The sequence below is a fragment of the Capricornis sumatraensis genome, chromosome 1 (genome assembly GCF_032405125.1).
Source record: "Capricornis sumatraensis isolate serow.1 chromosome 1, serow.2, whole genome shotgun sequence".
Lineage (NCBI taxonomy): Eukaryota > Metazoa > Chordata > Mammalia > Artiodactyla > Bovidae > Capricornis > Capricornis sumatraensis.
In genome coordinates, this window is record NC_091069.1 from 235,690,658 (window position 1) to 235,713,724 (window position 23,067).

Consider the following 23,067-nt stretch of genomic DNA (forward strand, 5'->3'; position numbering starts at 1 on the left):
ACTTCCTCCAAACTTGTCTCACTGTTCCAATCCATTTCTTCACACACAGCAATGAAAGATAAATCTTACAGAGTGCATACATAAACATGTTTCTTTTCTGGCTTGTTACCAACTGCTTACTGAATCAAAGTCCAATTCCTATTTCAGTAAATTTTCAGATTTTAGCACCATCCTTTCTTTCTAGCCATCTGCTTCATGCAGATGCTATGACCAACCTAGACAGCACATTATAAACCAGAGACATTACTTTGCCAACAAATGTCTGTCTAGTCAAAGCTATGGTTTTTCTATTAGTCGTGTATGGATGTGAGGGTGGACCATAAAGAAAACTGAGCACCAAAGAACTGATGCTTTTGAACTGTGCTGTTGGAGAAGACTCTTGAGAGTCCCTTGGACTCTAAGATCAAACCAGTCAATCCTAAAAGAAATCAGTCCTGAATATTCATTGGAAGGACTGATGCTGAAGCTGAAACTCCAATTCTTTGGCCACCTGATGTGAAGAGCTGACTGACTCATTGGAAAAGACTCTGATGCTGGAAAAGATAGAAGGCAGGAGAAGGGGATGACTGAGGATGAGATGGTTGGACAGCATCACCAACTTGATGCACATGAGTTTGAGCAAGCTCCGGGAGTAGGTGATGGACAGGGAAGCCTGTTGTGCAGCAGTCCATGGGATCACAGAGTCGGAAAGGACAGGGCAACTGAACAGACTGAACTGACTTCCTCATCAGTAACATGGAGATAATTCAGATTTGATGTGAAGAATTAGAGAGGAAAGTATTCTGGCACATAGCTGAAGATTTATATATAATTATAAATGAACGAACAATGCAGTCGATGCTCAACAAAAGGAGATCCTGCAGGCCCTGATGATACTCCTATCTCCTGGGGAGCTCCAAAGCTGAAGACTCTTCGCTGCCCTCCGATCTCAGAAGAATGAAGCTCAGCCCCGAAAGCCGCCCACATCTTTCCAACAGAAATCGGTGCCCCAAGCAGGGCCGGGAAAGGACTACAATGGGCCTCATTCTCAGGCCGACCAAGGTACAAGTGGGCTGAGAGCCTCACTTCATCTTCCCTTCTCTCCTCTGCCCTCTCCCTCTGACAGCACTTCTCAGCTCCCGTGACACAACTCCACTGTGGGGGAGTTTCTCCGGCCGTTAGCACTCGAAAGTAGCATTTCGCTTTTTCTTATCGTTTTTAACTCTCGGTTTGTTTCTACTCCACTCTCAGCTGCCCCAGGGCACTGCAAACGATTCTGGAGGCCACACCTCGCCTTCTCCGGAGGTGCCAGGTCTGCTTGGGGCAGTTTGGAGGCCCTGTTGCCTAGGAAATTGGGGCGTGGCTTAGAAAACCAGCCCAGCGCCGACTTTGCGCAGGCGCTCACTCTGGTCTTTACTATCGCGAGAACTCCTCCCGGAAGTTCCACGTCAGTCAGTCGCCTGGTCAGCGGGTCGGTGGGTTTCTCCAGGACTTCTTGGTCTGTAGCGAGTGAGGGCGCCCGGGCTCGGACCGACGGAGCCATGGTAAGTACACGCCTTGCAGGAGGCAGTGGGGCCCCATGTGGCCAAGGCCAGTTCTTGGGGCTCCTGGCCTGGGACCCGCAGTTGTCCGCGGCCTGGGTTCCCGCTGCAGCCACCGCCTCAGGCCTTGAGGGGTCCTGGTCCAGTTTGAATTCTGGAAGGGAAGAGGCGGCAGGTCGTTTGGGGAGACAGTGCCTGGAGGGTCCCTAATTTCGGTGCTTACGGCGTTTGCTAGAGTTTCTGCGGTCCGCAGTGGGGTCCTTAGTGTAGGGAAATATAGGAAGCCGAAAATGTTGAATTCTGTAGAAGGTTTTGATGAAACTACCTCATTGTGCTTTTAAAACTGTGACAGCTGATTTTGCACTCTCCTGCTTGTTTTGGTATAGTATGCCGCAAACTACGAACTTAAACAGGCAGGCGCCCCCATCCCCCCGCTTTTCGAAATGTGAATGGATCCTATAGAGTCAAAAGAGGAATTTCAGATGCTTTGGAACCCCAGCTTAAGTGTCAAGCGAGAAGCGAAGAGTTGGGACGTATTTTATAAAACTGGTTGGCGTGCTTGTCTGCATTTGCAAATATAGTGACTGAAGAATGACCCTGAAAAGATCCTGATGCTGGGAAAGATTGAAGGCAGGAGAAGAGAGCAACAGAGGATGAGATGGTTGGATGGCATCACCGACTCAATGGACATGAGTTTGAGTAAACGGAAGTTGGTGATGAACAGTCCATGGGGTTGCAAAGAGTCGGAGACGACTGAGCGACTGAACTGAAGAATGACAGTCACACAGCATTTTTGACAAAAGACAAATCATCACACCATTTTTTTATTATCACCCCCAAATATGCGCTAAAATATTTTTGCACTTAAGTTTTAATAGTAAGAAAAACAGTGCGATAGTGTGAGAATTTCTTTCCAAAAGCATGTAAGAGATTGTGTATTTTGTATTTAAACATTTTCTTGCCTTTTTTTTTAACTTGTTAGGCAGCACAGGTTCAGAGATTTTGGAGCTTGAAGACCTTAGGGATTAATAAGTCCAGGTCCCTCACTTTGCAGTTAAAAGTGGGGGGGGGGGCTGGGAGTTTAAGGCTAATTGCTACAGAGTTTTAACTGCAACAGAAGTTGATTCCCTGGGGAAACTTGTGAATGTTAGGAATATTTCCATAAAAATGCATAGAGAAACACAACATTGCATAAAAATTTAATGGGCTCACTCACAGATACTCTCACCCACCAATACTCATTCATGAGCTTTCTTGGGTCCCCAGGTTAAGAGCCCCAGAACAAAACTTAAGTCCTACTATCTTGTATTACCAAGGACCTGCTCTGGAGTGTGCTTTGGTTTTCAAAATGGACATTTTTGGAAACAGCCCCTTGCATCTGCCTAATTTAGTTTTCTTTGAGATTTTTAAGAGTATTTTTATAATTAAATATTTAATTCTTTAACACATTTAAAATCTTAAAATCTTTTACACAAGATTTTAAATGTAAATTTGTTCACTCATTTACCATAGAGTGTTTACTGTGTGCCATGGATTTGGCTAAACATTTGCTTCCTAATTCTCATAGCAGGTGGGAGAGTGAGTTATAAATGTTCATGGAGTGGTTAAAATAGGCAAGGCACTGTTCTTACTGCTTAATAGTGAATTTAATTCTCATTACACTAAGGGATAGATAATAGTCAATAGTTTTATGTACATCAAACCTGAGGAAAGTTAAGTAAACTTGCCCACTGTCATGCATTTGAGATGAGTGATGGAACTGAAGCTTGAGTCCATCATGATTCTTTAGATCTTGATTATCCTTTCTGTTCTTAAACCTCTTTTTTGTTCTTTAGTCACTCAGTCACGTGACCCCACGGACACACCGAGGCTCCTGTCTCCATGGGATTTTCCAGGCAAGAATTCTGGAGTTAATTGCCATTTCCTTCTCCAGGGGATCTTCTCAGTTCAGGGATTGAACCCATGTCTCCTGTATTGGCAGGCAAATTCTTAAGTGCTGAGCCACCACGGAAGCCCGCCATACCCAGATATATAAAGTGCTGAATATTGCACATGAATGAGCTCTTAAGGAGCATCTACTCTAGAAACCAAAAAGAGACGTGTGCACAAATATTAAATGTTAAATTCTGTAGGATCCTGTAGGAAAGGATACTTCTGGTAGGGTAATCCAAAAGATTATATGATGGCAGTAACATTTAAGCTAAGTCCCAAATGCCTTCAGCCTTGGGGAGATACAAGGAGATGTTTAGAGTTAAGCCTGCAGTATGAGTATCTTCCCTGATAGCTCAGTTGGTAAAGAATCAGCCTGCAATGCAGGAGATCCCAGTTCGATTCCTCGGTTGGGAAGATCCCCTGGAGTAAGGGAAAGGCTACCCACTCCAGTGGAAAACTCCATGGATGGAGAAGCCTGGTGGGCTACAGTCCTTGGGGTTGCAAAGAGTCGGACACAACCGAGTAACTTCACTTTGATTTTCACCCACTCCAGTATTCTTGGGCTTGCCTTGTGGTTCAGCTGGTAAAGAAGCCGCCTGCAATGCTGGAGACCTGGGTTTGATCCCTGGGTTGGAAAGATTCTCTGGAGAAGGGAAAGGCTACCCACTCCAGTATTCTGGCCTGGAGAGTTCCATGGACTGAATAGTCCATGGGGTCACAAAGAGTCAGACATGACTGAGCCACTTTCACTCACTTTTATGAGTACCTTATTCATCTTGGTATTCCACAGTCCCTAGTACGATGTCTCATTCAAAGTAGGCACTAAAATATTGGGAGAAATACAGCAAGAGCCCTTGGCTGTGCTTTTAAAAACTGAGATTGTGCATTAGGGGCATGTTGTTATACTGGTGTTGCTTTGTACCTTGGGCCACCTTCCCTTTTACTCAGTAATCAATCATTTAAGACATTTTTTGATGGTAAAATATGCATAGTTTAAAAGTGTACAATTTCCTCATTTGCTGGAGAAAAAGTATGAGATATGCTGGCTTATGTTAAACTCCCACCATGATTCCTGGCATATAATAGACACATCGTGTCTGCTAACTATGGAGAGACCAGAAAAAAAGTTAATATTTATGAAGGTAATTAATGGGGCAAGATTCAGAAATAGATGAAGTGAAAAGTCCTGCTTCAGGAAGGAATGTGAAGATAATGGTTTGAAAGTAGAAAGTTTGAGATGGAGAAGATATTTTTGCGGCGATTGTGAAGAGCCAGAGAACTTAGATCTTTTAAAGGAAAGTAAGAGGTGGAGGTTGTTGCCAGAAGGGGAGGCATTTATAGAAGTGAGAACCAGGTTCGAAGTAGTCAGTGACCCAGATTTGATAGATGTCCAAAACAATAAATAAGAGCCTTGTGAGGTCTTTTGCTTTGTCTCAGGAAATTACCTCTGCTGAAATCATTGAGCAGGCTTCATTGTGTAGAAAAGTAATGTTAAATTTCTCTTCCATTCATGAACATCATGGAAGATAGCAAAAATAAAAATTTGATGGTAACTCAAGTTGCCAAGTAAACTCTTAGGTTGTGTTTAAAACCTGCTGAAGGAGAAACATGTTTTAAATCAGTCTTCTTCATATCTGCTTCCAGGAGAGAACTGAGACTACTGCCATAAGCCATCAGTGTGTATAATGAACTAACTTTTCTCCTAAAAAGCCATCCTTGGAAGAACTGAGAAAATAGTTATTCAGATCATTTTTTTTCCTGTGGTTTGGATGACAAATCCAGGTTGAAAAATGCTGTTTTAAACTATTAGTATTTATGACAAGAGAGAGTATTTTAGCTTTGGTTCAAAATTCTCCTAATTTCCATTTGGTTATTATAACTTAAATCCATTAAAATACTATAAACATTCCCATTTGACTCCAGAGCCCTTCATGGACATGGCCCTTAATCATCCCACATTACATTGTCTAGCATTTACTATTAATAACACTATTGCCAAAATAAATCTACTATTCTCTGAAGAACTCAATTTTAAAAAATAGTAAAAGTATAATTGACATTATATTAGTTTTAGGTGTCTAATATAATGATTTGATATTTATATATAATAAAACAATCACCACAGTAAGTCCAGTTAACATTTGTCACCATACATAGTTACAAAATTGTGTGTTTTTGTGTTTTTTTCTTGTAATGAGAATTAAGATCTACTCTCTTAGCAACTGTCAAATATGCAGCACTGTATTAACTGCTTTGCTGTACATTACATCTCCATGATTTACTTTATAACTGGAAATTTGTACCTTTTGACCCCCTCTACCTATTTCTCCCTCTTCTACACTCCACCTCTGGAGCTTCCAATCTATTGTTCTCTGTATCTATGAGCCAGGTTTGTTTCTTTTTTTTCTCATATGTCAACCAAAACAACATCACAACATATTGAGGGCCGAAGTAGATACAAGAAATGAACTGTCTTCTGTTATGTCAGAATTTAAAGAGTTCTGCAAAACTGTAAACATTGCTACTCTTATCACTAAATTTCTTTCAAAGCTGTAGTTATTTTATTTAAGTTAACGTGAATAGGTTTAGTTTGTTTTTGAAAATGAATTAATACATGAATAAAGTTGTCTCAGTTTTAATTTTTAACATGATAAATATTAATAAATATAATCTACATAAATAAGGTGGCTCAAATGGTAAAGAATCTGCCTGCAATACAGGAGACTCGGGTTCAGTCCTTGAATTGGGAAGATCTTCTGGAGAAGGGAATGGCAATCGACTCCAGTATTCTTGCCTGGAGAATTCCATGGACAGAGGAGCCTGGCGGGCTACAGTCCATGGGGTCGTAAAAGAGTTGGACACAACTGAGCAACTAACCCTTTCACCTTTCACCCTTCACGTAAACAGAAGCTTTTTAAGTCCTCAAAAATTAATGCTATAAAAGTGTCTGTAAACCAAAAAGATTGACAAGTGCTGCTGTAAGTTGAAGTTTTTAAAATACTCATATTTTTTATATGTATGAGTGAATAAGTAGATGCTTTAGACTTTAAACTGTGGCTGCAGTTTCGCAAAGTAAAAACTGAATTGTTTTGTAGGCATGTTAATGCACTGTTTTTACTTAAGATCGCAAACATGTTTCATTTGACGTAGCAATATAACATTTTGTTTGCTTGTTTTTCATGTTGTTTGTCCTTAGCCTCTGCGACTTGATATCAAGAGAAAACTTACTGCTCGATCTGATCGAGTTAAGAGTGTGGATTTGCATCCTACAGAGCCATGGATGCTGGCCAGTCTTTATAATGGTAGCGTGTGCGTTTGGAATCATGAAACACAGGTAGAAATTTTTAAGGACTTTATTAGAAATACTGTCTTAGACTGTTTATAATGAAAGAGGATAAATGGTAGTGTGTGTGTGTGTATATATATATATATATATATATATATACTGCTTTTCCAAATAAATTGGTACAAAGTATTTTTAATAAAGATAAGCTAACATTTATGAAGATAGAGCTGTCTGGGCTCATTGTACCCAATATTGAAGTATTAAGTTCTCATGTAGGTAGTATTAGCTCTTCTTTGAAGAAACTGACCAATATAAGATCACTTGCTCTAGATAATAGTATTTAATGGTACTTAATTTTCCATTCAGTGAGTATTCTAAAAATCTTCAAAATGAGATTTTTACTTTTACTAATTTTCCCCCACATGCTTAATATAGTGCATGGTGCAGATAACTTTCAGGCAGCCATACAGATTATAGACAATAACAGAGAGGTGTTTGCAGTCAGCTTTTCATTACATGTAGAAATATGTCTTTTACAGATTATCTGTCTTAAATGCTTTCCTCTGTGTAAGTAATATATATTTCAACTTAGTTTATCTTTTCCAGTCTTTTTTGGCCATCCTTAATCTTTTTCTTTCAACGTCTAGAACATATAGTCAGCACTATGCTGTACACTTTTGTGTCTATTTATACAGTAATTATCCCCAACATCCAAGGTTAAGTTTTTAAAATCCAGATAAAATTCACATTTGAGGGGTTTAAGATGGCAAAAATAGGCCTTAGGAGGAACCAAGTTCAAAAGTAAACTTAAACCACCCTTTCAGTTTATATCATTCTAATGAAACAGTAAGGACTGCACATTCAGCCAGGACCCCACCAGTGATATTTTATTCACATTAACATTTTGGTTTCTGCTCTATCCCAGTGCCTGTGACGGTACCTGACACACAATAAGTGCTCAGTAACTATGTGTTGAACTACTGAATAATAAACTTTCCATTTATCAGTATATCACTAATTCAGAATTTCTGTCCTCTGCAATTTCAAATCTTATGAATTCCTTTTGCCTTGGTGTAAAAAGGATGTTTGCATACTGCTTTTGGTGGGGTAGAGGATCTATTCTATCCAAATGTTTAAAATCTTTCTGATTTGGTGCTTAACAGATATATTGGTGCCTCCCCCACCCCCGCCATGCTTCCTAGAGGTTCCCTCTGTCAGCTCCATTTCACCATCTCTCACTCTCCTTCCTCTCACTATGTGGTGAGAGGTGTGCTCTAAAGCCCAGGTGTACTTCCCTTATTTTTACTATAATGTAACTGCTTGATTCAGGTCATCTACTTTGCTTCATCTTTGTTTTTGTGCCCTTCTGCAGGGCCATCTGCTTCCCCCTTCATAATTCATCTCATTGGTAATTTTTAAAATTTCCTTCTTTCCTTCAAGAAAAGAAGGTTCTGAAGGAAACCCTTCAGGTTTCTGAAGAAAATCCCCTAGTGATTTTCCTAGTGTTACTTCCCATTGTTATTTCAAGTGGGATTTTCCTAGTGTTACTTCCCATTGTTATTTCAAGTGGGCACCTGACAGTCAGGCTCACAGTAGATATTCAGTAAGTCTTGTTGAATGGTTGATTTGTTTTGGATCTCCCTGCTTTTCTTCCTTTATCACCAACAGAAGTTACTTGGCACTCGTGTATATGGAGAGCAAGATGCTTGAGAGAGCCGAAAAGGTTTTAGGGAATAAATTAAAATGTTCTTGAATTTCAAATGAGGAATTATATACTCTTTGCAGTGATGGGTGCAGCAGTTAAAAAATAAGTATGTTAGAATTTGAAGCCATCCTGCTAATTAAATGATGTGGGCAAGACTTAACCATGTTGAGGCTTGATTTACTTACCTAAATGAAAATGATATGTTGCCTTTCTACTTCACAGGATTGTCAGAATGATTAAGTCAAATTAGATAAAATTGTGTATGAAACCTGTCAGGCACGATACAAGTATTTCTTTATTTACTTACTTCTCATTGGTGATTTATATGTTGAGTGTGTAGTATTTCATCCTCTTTATCTTGTTTAGCTTCTGGAGTAGGAACACCATCCCTTAGGTCATTTGTATCAGCAACAGCACTCAATGTAGGCCTGAACCATGACTGTTAGTGCTGTGGCTGCTTCATTTTTTACTGCTCAGCAGATCCCTGAGTTTGTTGCCTCATTAAGAGGCCTTACAAATAGCTGTGAAAAGAAGAGAAGTGACAGGCAAAAGAGAAAAGGAAAGATATACCAATTTGAATGCAGAGTTCCAAAGAATAGCAAGGAGAGATGAGAAAGCCATCCTCAGCAATCAGTGCAAAGAAATAAAGGAAAACAATAGAATGGGAAAGGCTAGCGATCTCTTCAAAAAAAATTAGAGATACCAAGGGAACATTTCATGCAAAGATGGGCTCAGTAAAGCACAGACATTGTATGGACCTAACAGAAGCAGAAGATATTAAGAAGAGGTGGCAAGAATACACAGAAGAACTATACAAAAAAGAACTTCACGACCCAGATAATCACAATGGTGTATTCACTCACCTAGAGCCAGACATCCTGGTATGTGAAGTCAAGTGGGCCTTAGGAAGCATCAGTATGACAAAGCTAGTGGAGGTGATGGAATTCCAGTTGAGCTATTTCAAATCCTGAAAGATGATGCTGTGAAAGTGCTGCTCTCAATATGTCAGCAAATATGGAAAACTCAGCAGTGGCCACAGGACTGGAAAAGGTCAGTTTTCATTCCAATCCCAAAGAAAGGGAATGCCAAAGAATGCTCAAACTACCACACAATTGCACTCATCTCACAGGTTAGTAAAGTAATGCTTAAAATTCTCCAAGCCAGGTTTCAGCAATATGTGAACCGTGAACTTCCAGATGTTCAACCTGGTTTTAGAAAAGGCAGAGGAACAGAGAACAAATTGTCGACATCTTCTGGGTCATCGAAAAAGCAAGAGAGTTCCAGAAAAACATCTATTTCTGCTTTATTGACTATGCCAAAGCCTTTGACTGTGTGGATCACAATAAACTGTGGAAAATTCTGAAAGAGATGGGAATACCAGACCACCTAACCTGCCTCTTGAGAAACCTGTATGCAGGGCAGAAAGCAACAGTTAGAACTGGACATGAACAACAGACTGGTTCCAAATAGGAAAAGGTGTACGTCAAGGCTGTAGATTGCCACCCTTCTTATTTAACTTATATGCAGAGTACATCATGAGAAACGCTGGGCTGGATGAAGCACAAGACGAAATCAGGATTGCCAGGAGAAATATCAATAACCTCAGATATGCAGATGACACCACCCTTATGGCAGAAAGTGAAGAATTAAAGAGCCTCTTGATGAAAGTGAAAGAGGAGAGTGAAAAAGTTGGCTTAAAGCTCAACATTCAGAAAACGAAGATCATGGCATCCGGTCCCATCACTTCATGGCAAATAGATGGGGAAACAGTGGCTGACTTTATTTTTCTGGGCTCCAAAATCACTGCAGATGGTGACTGCAGCCATGAAATTAAAAGACGCTTACTCCTTGGAAGGAAAGTTATGACCAACCTAGATAGCATATTAGGAAGTAGAGACATTACTTTGTCAACAAAGGTCCATCTAGTCAAGGCTATAGTTTTTCCAGTGGTCGTGTATGGATGTGAGGGTGGACCATAAAGAAAACTGAGCACCAAAGAACTGATGCTTTTGAACTGTGCTATTGGAGAAGACTCTTGAGAGTCCCTTGGACTCTAAGATCAAACCAGTCAATCCTAAAAGAAATCAGTCCTGAATATTCGTTGGAAGGACTGATGCTGAAGCTGAAACTCCAATACTTTGGCCACCTGATGTGAAGAGTTGACTCATTTGAAAAGACCCTCATGCTGGGAAGGATTGAGGGCAGGAGGAGAAGGGGACAACAGAGGATGAGATGGTTGGATGGCATCACCAACTCAATGGACATGAGTTTGGGTAAACTCCAGGAATTGGTGATGGACAGAGAGACCTGGTGTGCTCTGGTTCATGGGGTCACAAAGTGTTGGACACAACTGAGTGACTGAACTGAAGTAAGAGCTTTTGTGCATTACCATGTCATCTTGTAGGTTGCATGTTCTGCCTGCTCACGTGTGTCTATATCACAGTCAGCTGGTAATGATTGTGCAGGTTGGAGCTCATGCCCCCACTTATTCAGTCTTTTCTGAAGAATCTTTGAGATCTTGCTCAGGAAGCCAGATTGGGCTCAACAGTTCTTAAGAGCCAATTCCTATTTTTAAATTTGGTACACATGGTTAATCAATCATAATATGCTCCTTTCACTATTCTCTAGTACAGAAATAGATTAGAAAAGTGATAGTTTGGGGCTTCCCTGGTGGCTCAGTGGTAAAGAATCGACCTGTCAATGCAGGAGACATGGATTCAATCCCCAATCCAGAAGGATCCCACATACCGCAGAGCAGCTAAGCCCGTGCACCACAGCTATTGACTCTGTGCTCCATAGCCTAGAAGCCGCAACAACTGAGCCCACGTTCCACAACTGCTGAAGCATGTGCACCCTTGAGCCTGTGCTCTGCTTTAAGAAAGGCTGCTACAATGAGAGCCCATGCACAACAACTAGAGAAGAGCCCCCACTCTCCACAACTAGAGAAAAACCTGTGCAGCAGTGAAGACCCAGAACAGCCAAAAAATAAATTATATATAAAAAGAATGAAATAATTTTTTAAAAGGGATAGTTTGACTTTCAGAATTTTAAAGAACAAAGTATCAACGTGGGAGGACAAAGAAATGTATTCATTGCTGTTCTTTCTGGCACAGTCTTCTAGTTTTCCACCTTTATCCTGTGTGTATAATTCTTTTCTGAGCAGCTTTCTATCCTGTGTATATAACTCTATTCTGAGCAGCTTTAAAGGACATCTTAATCACTGTGAAGAATTAGGAATCACTTAGTTCATCACTAAAAAGAAACAGTTTCTGTATGGAAGTATCTTGCTGAAGTATACAAAAGAATTGTATATTGTTTATAAGTTTATTTTATGAGTTTATGGGTTTAATTTTTAAAAGAAGAAAACTAAGAGCTAATTCATTCAATAAATACTTATTACACATGGGTGGTTTTTCATCCGCTGTTCTTAGGCTCTAGGTATACAGTGGTGAATAAGATTCCCACCCTCAGGGGGCTTAGCAGGAAAGACTGACATTAAGCATATAATTACGAAAGTGCTATGTTGTGAAAGTGGAGTATAACGTTCTTTGGGTGGGTTTTCAGGTGGAGGGAATGGGAGCAAAGGTAAGGCTGAGAGTAGCTGAGGATGGGGCTAGAGAAGTAGGGAAGGACTGGAGCACAGAGGATGGGGAACTTCATCTTGTGGATATTTGCTTTCTTTTTTCTTTTATAAGTATTTTAGGTTTGAATCTGTTAAAGAAAAGATGATTGGTCAATGTTTTCCATTCGACTGCTTTTATATTTTAGCTAGAGAATATTTTTAAGATTAGAAGTAATCTAAATAATTGGATGTTTTAAATATAACAGAATAGATTTTTCAGTTGTTTTTTCATAACTCAAAGTGGTATGTTCTTGTTACATTTTTAAGACACTGGTGAAAACATTTGAAGTATGTGATCTTCCTGTCCGAGCTGCAAAGTTTGTTGCAAGGAAGAATTGGGTTGTAACAGGAGCGGTAAGTAAGCATGTGAATTTCTAATCCCATTTATGAATTGGTCAGTGATTACCTAAATGAGTTGCAGATTTTTGATTCTTGCTTTCTTTTGTTAATGAGTGCAGTGTTTTGAACCCTGGACTTTATACCTTGAGCCTGTAGTATATTTTTTTGTGCAATTTACTTCATAAGAGTAATGATGGTTTTTAAATTTTCATTTCTAGGATGACATGCAGATTAGAGTATTCAATTACAACACTCTGGAGAGAGTTCATATGTTTGAGGCACATTCAGACTACATTCGCTGTATTGCTGTTCATCCAACCCAGCCTTTCATTCTAACCAGCAGTGGTAAGAGATGACCCCTTTTGGTCATGTAGGTCTCTTTGAGTAATTCATTTTCATTTAGTGAGACATGCAATTCATTTACTGCTGTTACAAGTAGAGTTCTGATTCCAAGCAGCCTTTAAACTATTTAAATCCATTAATGTGCTATCAGTGCTGCTTGCTTTTGTATTTTAATGAATATAAGCTCTACTTAGGATTTGTGTAGCAGTTGCTCCAGTTCCTGTCAGGGAAGACCTGAAGGTCTAGATGCTGGAACATCTGCTGAACAGAAAGCTAATTTATGTGCTGAGTGAGTGAGTTTTTGGCAGATTGCCATATACTCTAGTCAGTTTTATCTTTATATTCAGATTAGTTTGCACCTTGGTATTATGTATACAGCAGTGGAGCTTTTTGGAAGGCAGTTAAAACAAGTTGCACTGAATTGGTAATAGCTCTTTGAAACATTTTTAAGTTAGAAATTGAGAAGTAATTCAGAACTTTTTTTAACCAGTTGAAGCCTGGTGTGCTGCAGTCCATGGGGTCGAAAAGAGCCAGACATGACTAAGCAACTGAACTGATTAAAAGAGAAATGCTTGTTTTTGAAATAGTTATTGTCATCATTATTCAGTCATACTTAGACTCTAATTAAACTTGTGTTATTCTTTTATCATTCTGTAAAACCCATCGAGTCTGTTTTAAATTTCTTCCATGAAATTTGTATATTTGCTATTAGTAATGTCTTTTATCTCCATTCTTCAGAAAGTTAAAATTATTCTTAGAATAAGCATTTTGAAAAATCTGTTCAATTCTGATTCTGTGTCTGTAAGTCATGGAATATATGATTTGTGTTAGATTTTCTTCCTTAAAAAGGCACAGAGATTCTGCACCTTAGTTCTGAATGAAAGAAATAGATATTGCAACTAAGTGGAGACTTTCTTTTGATCTAGATGACATGCTTATTAAACTCTGGGACTGGGATAAAAAATGGTCTTGCTCACAAGTGTTTGAAGGACACACCCATTATGTAATGCAGATTGTGATAAACCCTAAAGATAACAACCAGTTTGCCAGTGCTTCTTTGGACAGGACAATCAAGGTAAGGTGCCCATTGTTTGTGTCAGTTATGCTTGTTGGTGAATATAATTGTGTTAGGTATTTTACTGCTGGCTTCCTATCTGAGAAGTTTCTCTCAAAAGCTCATTTTGAAGCAAAATAGGACTTCTTATTTTGATTCAGAAGGGCATATTCTGTTTAGAAAAATGGTGTGGCAACTCAATGCTCTTAATGGAGGGGTGTTTCTCCATGTGGAAGCAATATATAGTAAGAGTTTTAAACCTCTGCAAACCCAGAATAAGAAAATGCCTGTGTCTTCTCTAGGTCGCCGTTTTCCTCTTTGTTAGTGTATTTGCTGTTGCCTTCTGCAGATTATTAATCTATTTCATTTACCTCCATTCTCTTTTTCTTACTCCATTTCTCCATACCACTGCCAGTTATCTTTCTAAAACGTGGGTTCCATCTTGTCAGTTCCCAATCTAAGGGTAAAGTCCAGATGCCTTGATATGGAATATAAGGGTTTGCAAGACCAACCTTAGCTAATGTTACGAGACATCTCCTGTAAACCTGGTCTCCTCACCATTTTCTCGAGAAGCCGTGAATGTTCACAGAACCTTACCTCATTCAGCTGGTCCCTCTGCCTACAGTATTCTTTATTCTCCCTTATTGATTTCTTTTCCTCTGGAGAATTACTCATCTTTCAAGGCTTAGCAGTTATTTACTCTGAGAAGCTCCCTTCAGCCATCCATTTCACCCCTAGACAGAGCCATTCTCATCCCATTCCTTCCATTTTGGGGGGTCTCTATTATGGCCTTCCTGTTGAATAATAATGGGAAATCTTTATTCCCGAAATGTTGATGTTTGGGGCAGGAACCATATGTTACCCTCCTCCCACAAGCAGACACACATTAGCAAGCAGCACAGTGCCCTGTCTGTATTAGATGCTTAATACATGTTGCAGTGACTGAAAATATATTCCTTTTCCCACTGTAGTACTTAAAATATTTCTATATGCATAGATTTAACTTTGGTTACATGAATAGGCTTACATCTATAATAACATTTTTATTAATTTTCCTTTGACTTATATAAAATGTTATCTTCTGTTTATCTGACAACTTACTATTAAATGGTACATGTTGACTATCTTAGGGCTTTGATTTACTTTATTATTTTTTTTCTTTTACTGAATTATCCTTGTTTTTGACATAACGTTGAAAACTTTGAAATTAGTTTAGAAGTTTCTTCACTAAATTAGATATAGCTTGAGGACAAAATTGTCTTACCTTTGGCTCTAGTAAAGTTTGTTTACATATTTTTATACTCCCCACAGGACCTCCCATGTAGTAGTCATACAAAATAAATATTTGTAAAGATAAAGCTCAATAGCTGCTGCTGTTAAGTCACTTCAGTCGTGTCCAACTCTGTGCGACCCCACAGATAGCAGCCCTCCAGGCTCCCCCGTCCCTGGGATTCTCCAGGCAAGAACACTGGAGTGGGATGCCATTTCCTTCTCCAAAGCTCAATAGCAGTGCTGTAGTAATATATGACTGCTTTTTCATACTTTAAATTTTTTGATTAAAGCAGTAATTTTTTTCCTCTTAATACATCTTATTAAGTCCATTTTCATTAGCTTTGTGTTATTAATAACTCTCTCATAACATCATTTCCTACCCATAGAGTAGTGTTTCTCAAAGTCAAGACACCTGGGGTGTCTGTTGAAAATCTAGATTCCTGAACTTCACTGTAGTTCCACTGAATCATAATCTCTAAGGATAAAGGCTGGAATTGGCATTTCAGAGAATGCCATAGTGATTCTGCTCCCTGGAAATTCAAGTAAAGTGAGAAAGAACCCAAACAAGTGGGTGAAAAAAATGAGCATTCTTCAGCTTCTCCCCTGGGCTTTGGCATTTCTTTGACCTGTCAGGGGTGTGGTGGAGCTGCCTTCTGAAATGAAGGCCCCATGTTGACTGGCAGATGCTGTTGCTCTCTGAAGGTGTGGCAGCTGGGCTCATCGTCACCAAACTTCACTCTGGAGGGACATGAGAAAGGTGTGAATTGCATTGATTACTACAGTGGTGGTGACAAGCCATACCTCATCTCAGGAGCAGATGACCGTCTTGTGAAAATATGGGACTATCAGGTACAGTTTTTTCATAGCTTACTTGCCTTATGTTAAATATACTTCTCACTCTTTCTTACAGGACAGTTCAGACTTGGGTTGTTGAACTCTGTTTTGAGCATAATAATAAGTTAAGACATCAGGAATTGCACCTAAACTGTGGTCTCAGAATTCCCCATGAAAATAACAACAAACGCTTATTAAGATTTTAAAAATAAAATGCCATCATGTTTATTTTTCATTTACTACTAGAAATGAGAAATTTCAAGGTTTTAATTAAAATGAATTCTTACATCCTTTAGTATCCTCATTGGCAGACTTCATTTGTATTTCAAAACTAGCACACTAGTGACTAATGTCAGATATCACAATAGTGCTATCATTTTGCCACATAGACTCTTGTAAACCTGATTATGAACTATTGTTACTATACTTTTTATCTCCAAGATTTTAAATTTTTATTTTTTTGTTTCTCACATCAAAATAACCATGAATAGTTAATAAAATGAGGCCTAGAAAACCACTTATAGTGAGATACTCAAATCTGTGTTTAAATGCAGAATAAAAACATTAAAGACATTTTAGGAAATTGGGGCACTGATACTTAGATGAAAACCAGCTCTTTCAGGGGGTGTGTGTTTTCTTCTTTAAATATGATAGTTACTTTTGCCTGTACTAACAAACAGTGAGAAAACATGTGCACAGTAAGATGATTCTCTTTCAAAAATCTCTGTATTGAATATTGTTCAGATTGTTACAACCATTATCATTGATTGTGTATCTGTGCTCTGGGAAAATTAAGGATGAGTTATTGTTTTCCACTAATAAGAGTGTTTTCTGTGTATTGACTATAGAATAAAACTTGTGTACAGACACTGGAGGGACATGCCCAAAATGTGTCTTGTGCCAGTTTTCATCCTGAGCTGCCAATCATCATCACAGGTTCAGAAGATGGTAAGTTAGAAATGTATATTTATTCCTATGTTTATCATTCATTGCTGACTGGATATTTAAGCCAGCTTAGTGCCGTGCATTTTCATTGGAAGTTTCAAAAGATTTTGATATTTTTTATTAGAGTAGATTACTTAAGCTATAAAAGAGTACAAGGACATTGTTATTATCATTATCATCATCATGATTCTGATGTGTTTTGACTCTGTTAGGTACATAAGAGGACACCTGGAAGTGCTAGGAGAAAACGGAAAAAGCCTGTGCTTTGGAGTCTAAAAGCCCAGGATCAGATTCAGGCTCTGCCACTTCATAAACGTGTGGTTTGGGTACATTATGAAATGGGAATAGATACACCTACCTCATAGGATCGTAGTGAAAGAATGTAGAGAAATAACATAAAAAGCATCTGGCATGTAGTAGGCACTGTACCCAGGAATCCAGTCATTACTTCACACATAAAAATTACGTTTCTTTGTTTTAGCTTGTTATGCACTTTGTATTATATGTTTATGTTGCTTTATAAAGTCACAGACTACAGATCAAAAATGAAGCTTCCAGGAAGTGTGTTGTGTTTGAATATAAAGACTTCCACGTGCCTGGTCCACCTGACAGTTCACTGTTGGGTATTCAAGTCAAATGGCTGATTCACGTTGTTTTTTCAGGAACCGTACGTATTTGGCATTCAAGCACCTATCGCCTTGAGAGTACTTTGAATTATGGAATGGAGAGAGTATGGTGTGTGGCCAGCCTGCGAGGGTCCAATAACGTTGCTTTGGGCTATGATGAAGGGAGCATCATTGTTAAGGTAATCTCTCATTGCACCATCTCTGAATAGGGTATACAGGGGGAGCAGTTTTCTTCTAAGTCACCAGCTTTGTTAAACTGGCACTCTGTCATTGAGCTATGTACTTAAAAGAGATTAGGTACTGGTGAGGAGAGTTAAGTGGAAGAAAGGAGCCCTTCATTAAATGAAAATAGAAAATGTTTATTTTGTTGTAGTATCATTTGTTTTCCTTTTTGTGGCTAAAAGTCATTTGTCATTCCTCCAGCTTGGTCGGGAAGAACCTGCCATGTCCATGGATGCCAATGGAAAGATAATCTGGGCCAAACATTCAGAAGTCCAGCAGGCCAACCTAAAAGCAATGGGAGATGCTGAAATTAAAGATGGAGAAAGACTGCCACTGGCAGTAAAAGATATGGGCAGTTGTGAAATATACCCTCAGACTATTCAGCACAATCCTAACGGACGGTAAGCCACCACCAGAATCTCCCTCTGGGCCTATGTGTGTTTGCATATCCACAGCTTGTCCCAGCCCTGCTCTGCGATGCGCATTCCTCATTGAGCTTTTGCCCTGGCCTCAACACAGTGGCAGGCAGCCAGGCCCATTGATCTTGTCTGCATGCATGGTGAAGCATAATTGTCTTCCTGGCCTTTCCCACTACACGGTTTTGAACAGTGAAATAGTTTTGTGTTGACTCTATTTCATATATATTGGTATGCGTCCTTATGACATGTCCTATGCTCCTTCAAGAGCAAGAATCCTGTCTTACCCGAGACTTAGTAGGTGCTCTCTAAATATTTGCTGACTCATTGCTCTTAAGAAGAGTTGTGAGGTCTTTGTCTTTTGAAAAAGTTTTGGGAAAGGTAATAATTCTGCTTCTTCTCTGTAATTTGTATCATCAGCTTTGTTTCTCCCTTAAGATTTGTAAAACGCTAAACATCTGTGAAAGAAAAGTTTCTCATACAATGAGTTTAAACGTGTAAACTTTAAAAATTACTTTACAGTAGATCTGAGCATTTTATAATGTTGTCCTGAGTATTAAAAAAGACCAAGTATATAAATCAAGTATGCTGCCTTGTTCAGTAAATGGTCTCCATAATTACTTGCAATAAAGTTTTCTTAGAGTAAGAACACATTAGATATTTTCCCCTTAATATCATAAAACAATTTTTGCTTAAGTTTTACATTTCAGCTTTGGCAGTCTAATAACAGCCAATATGTCTGTTGAGAAAGTTTTGACTATGCAACATTCTTTTTTTCTTAACAAATGTTAAAAATACCCTGTTTGTTATAAATATCATAAATTTAACAGTCATTAAAAAGTGGGATAAGATATTTTCATTTATGTGAATGATCAGCTTTAAAATGATGGTAGCCTTGCAAGAAGATCATGCCTTCTTATTGTGTAGATGTAATGAGCAAAATGCCAGGTATCTGAGTACTCAATAAATGCTAGTTGAATTATTGGAGTCCTCTCCTATACGTCGCCAGCCTTTCTTATCTTCCTGACCCTTTGTTTGTAAGAGAGGCCATTGCAATAATATTTTCAGCAGTAACCCCATCTTCATAATCTGCTTTTGATTTGTTGGGTGTAATATTTATGTCTAGCTCTGTATTCTAAGAAATATATAACTTTAAAAGATATTATGTTCATTTGTAACAGTCAACTGAAATAACATTTGTTATTAGAAATATTTCACCGTATTAGAAACAAGACAAATCATTGTTTTTTAACTTCTGCATGTCATTGGTCCTCTGTACTTCTCCCCACCCTGGCTTTTCTAACTTGTAGGTTTGTTGTGGTGTGTGGTGATGGCGAGTACATCATCTACACAGCAATGGCACTGAGGAACAAGAGTTTTGGGTCTGCCCAGGAGTTCGCGTGGGCCCACGATTCTTCAGAGTAAGTTTTGTCTGTGTCATATCAGCTGCCCCTGATTGCCAGTGGACATTCTGTGTGCAGCTGTATTGAAGAGGTCTGCAAGGCTCAGTAGGCTGTGCTGCTCCATGTTGAAGACCAGTTCTCACCAGACCTGTGTTGGAGGATTCAGTTCAGTTCAGTTGCTCAGTTGTGTCCGACTCTTTGTGACCCCATGAACTGCAGCACGCCAGGCCTCCCTGTCCATCACCAACTCCCGGAGTTCACTCAAACTTATGTCCATCGAGTCAGTGATGCCATCCAGCCATCTCATCCTCTGTCATCCCCTTCTCCTCCTGCCCCCAATCCCTCCCAGCATCAGAGTCTTTTCCAGTGAGTCAACTCTTTGCATGAGGTGGCCAGAGTATTGGAGTTTCAGCTTTAGCATCATTCCTTCCAAAGAACACCCAGGGCTGATCTCCTTTAGGATGGACTAGCTGGATCTCCTTGCAGTCCAAGGGACTCTCAAGAGTCTTCTCCAACACCACAGTTCAAAAGCATCAATTCTTCGGCACTCAGCTTTCTTCACAGTCCAACTCTCACATCCGTACATGACCACTGGAAAAACCATAGCCTTGGCTAGACGGACCTTTGTTGGAATAGTAATGTCTCTGCTTTTAAATATGCTATCTAGGTTGGTCATAACTTTCCTTCCAAGGAGTAAGCGTCTTTTAATTTCATGGCTGCAGTCCCCATCTGCAGTGATTTTGGAGCCCCAAAAAATAAAGTCTGACACTGTTTCCACCGTTTCTCCACCTATTTCCCATGAAGTGATGGGACCAGATGCCATGATCTTTGTTTTCTGAATGTTGAGCTTTAAGCCAACTTTTTCACCCTCTTCTTTCACTTTCATCAAGAGGTTTTTTAGTTCCTCTTCACTTTCTGCCATAAAGGTGGTGTCATCTGCATATCTGAGGTTATTGATATTTCTCCCGGAAATCTTGATTCCAGCTTGTGCTTCTTCCAGCCGAACGTTTCTCATGATGTACTCTGCATAGAAGTTAAATAAGCAGGGTGACAATCTACAGCCTTGACGTACTCCTTTTCCTGTTTGGAACCAGTCTGTTGTTCCATGTCCAGTTCTAACTGTTGCTTCCTGACCTGCATGTAGGTTTCTCAAGAGGCAGGTCAGGTGGTCTGGTATTCCCATCTCTTTCAGAATAGTCAGGGGCAAATGTACAGCATGAGCTGCTTTTAACATTTTATACCCAGTTTTGAGCTGGCTCACTCAGTCTGACCCAATAATAAACTGGGGACCCAACACCTGTGTTTCCTTGGTGGAGCCCACGGCAGGGCTGAAGGCAGAGTAGGCCCTCAGATAAAGACCTTGGCAGGTCCCACCCCCACCCCAGAACCTGTATCCTGAGCTGCCGCTGCTGCCCTCATCTGAGCCACTTGGAGAGATGCTAGATTCTAATGTAATCATGATAAAAACTTAACATCATGAAAATGAGTTTTCATGATGTTACTTATCTCCCATTCTTAACAAATTCTGTCTGAATTAAAAATGTTCATAATTGTCTCATTAAAAACAGAAGAAAAATCTACCTCTCAATATTAAACTAGATATTTACTGACTGGTTCCTTTTTGATTCCTGTTTGGTGCATGTAATAAACATGGCGGTTTTGGTTTTTTCCAGACTACACACTGAATTACATCTTCATAGTTTTCTTGGTTTGGTTTTCTCCGTATTTTGTATTGCCTCTTCTGCCAACAGTGGGGAACTTAGGCCTCAGCATTGCTCAGTAAGATGCATGCTTTTTAGTTTTTAACAAAAAGGTCACTGAGAGGTAAGATCTTTTCATCAATTTCCTAAATAAACTCATTTATGCACAGTTCCGTGTAGTAAAAAGTACTTTGTTACCTTGAGCACAGTTATAGTTCGTGAATTGCCATACCTCTCTCAGCACACATCTCCCTCTGTTTTGATAGTTCCCTCTTTCAGGTTTATCCAGCCCAGACCCTCCCTGTTCAGCATCTTTCCTGTTGGAGCAAAGTACTTATTCCATCCCTTTCTCATATACTCTTGGATATCCAGTCATAGACCCCTTTCAAGAGAGAGGCCCGAGTATACACAATTTATTAAGTTGTTGCTAAGCATGACTGACTAGTGAGCCACTTATAAAAGATGTGTTTTTTAAAGTTACTTTTTATTGAGGAATAATTTATACAAAATAAAAGGCACTGTTTTAAGTGTATCAGCGAATTTGGACAAATGGATGTAACCTGTCAACAAATGGATGTAACCAGCACAGTCAACATTTCTGTCACCTCAAAACCAATCCCCTTGTTTCTCTTATAGTCAGCATCCCACCCTTGTTCCCCACTAGATTAGATTTGTCTTCTTTAGGATTTCGTCAGTGGAGTTGTGCGGTATGTACTTGTCGTCTGGCTTGTTTTGCTCAGCATAATGTATTTGAGCTGCATCCACGTTGTTACATGAGCTTCCCAGATTGCTCAGTGGTAACGAATCTGCCTGCAATGCAGGATATGTGCGGGTTTGATCTCTTATCTGGGAAGATCCCCTGGAGAAGGAAATGGCTACCCACTCCAGTATTTTTGCCTGTGGAATCCCATGGACAGAGGAGCCTGGCGGGCTACAGTCTGGGGTTGCAAAGGGTCAAACACGACTGAATGACTAAACAGCAGCTTGTTGCATGGATCGATAACTGGCTCCCTTTTGGGCAGAGTAGTAGTCCATTTTATGCATAGACGACAGTTGGTTTACTCATTCACCTGTTGAAGGACATTTGGATCTTATAAAATGGTTTGTAAGTCCTAGTAATTTGTATAATAGACATTGTGAAGCCTGTTCATTATTTGTCCAACTGTAAGCAGTTCACTGATCTCTTAGGAAAAAAATATATTAGTGAATCTTCAGATATTAATTTTATATTTTTGTGTAATTCACTACTTAAATACATGTGAAGATACTTGTAATATTTGGTGGAATTACAGTTTAGTATATATGTAATAGGTTATGATTGCTTTCCTTTTCCCCACAGATATGCAATAAGAGAGAGCAACAGTGTTGTAAAGATATTTAAGAACTTTAAGGAAAAAAAATCATTTAAACCAGACTTTGGAGCTGAAAGTAAGTGCTGTTTATATATGATACAATTTTAGAAACTTTGTAATGCTCAAAAACATCTAAAGATCTGAAAATATTTTGTTGTTCTTTGTAGGTATCTATGGAGGCTTCTTACTGGGAGTCAGGTCTGTAAATGGTTTAGCTTTCTATGACTGGGAAAATACGGAACTCATACGCAGAATTGAAATTCAACCCAAACACGTGAGCGTCCATCTTTGCTGTTGTTGGAATGTACCTCTTTGTGACAAATTCTGGGTCCCTGAGGCCAAGAAATACCCTGGTACCCTGCTGTCGCTGTCCCATTGTGCTGGACATGGGGCCATTTACCTCAGGATTGCTTTAAAAAGGAAGATTGGGGTATTTGAATAAGGCAGTAGATGTTGGTCTTTTTGAAAAATATAAAGAGTTGTACAGATGCCAAGTG

General features: G+C 39.4%; 1 protein-coding gene across 1 annotated transcript in view; it reads left to right on the forward strand.

The window, feature by feature from the left end:
* Positions 1-1,440: 1,440 nt before the first annotated feature.
* COPB2 (COPI coat complex subunit beta 2) overlaps positions 1,441-23,067 on the forward strand; it is a 34,530-nt gene continuing 12,903 nt past the window's right edge. The window contains exons 1-12 of the mRNA XM_068981189.1: positions 1,441-1,523; positions 6,649-6,786; positions 12,333-12,419; positions 12,623-12,749; positions 13,673-13,821; positions 15,775-15,921; positions 16,755-16,854; positions 17,514-17,656; positions 17,901-18,100; positions 19,426-19,536; positions 22,558-22,646; positions 22,738-22,844. Of these exons, the coding sequence (XP_068837290.1) occupies positions 1,521-1,523; positions 6,649-6,786; positions 12,333-12,419; positions 12,623-12,749; positions 13,673-13,821; positions 15,775-15,921; positions 16,755-16,854; positions 17,514-17,656; positions 17,901-18,100; positions 19,426-19,536; positions 22,558-22,646; positions 22,738-22,844 (1,401 nt within the window). The 5' untranslated portion in view covers positions 1,441-1,520. The remainder of the gene's footprint in view (positions 1,524-6,648; positions 6,787-12,332; positions 12,420-12,622; positions 12,750-13,672; positions 13,822-15,774; positions 15,922-16,754; positions 16,855-17,513; positions 17,657-17,900; positions 18,101-19,425; positions 19,537-22,557; positions 22,647-22,737; positions 22,845-23,067) is intronic.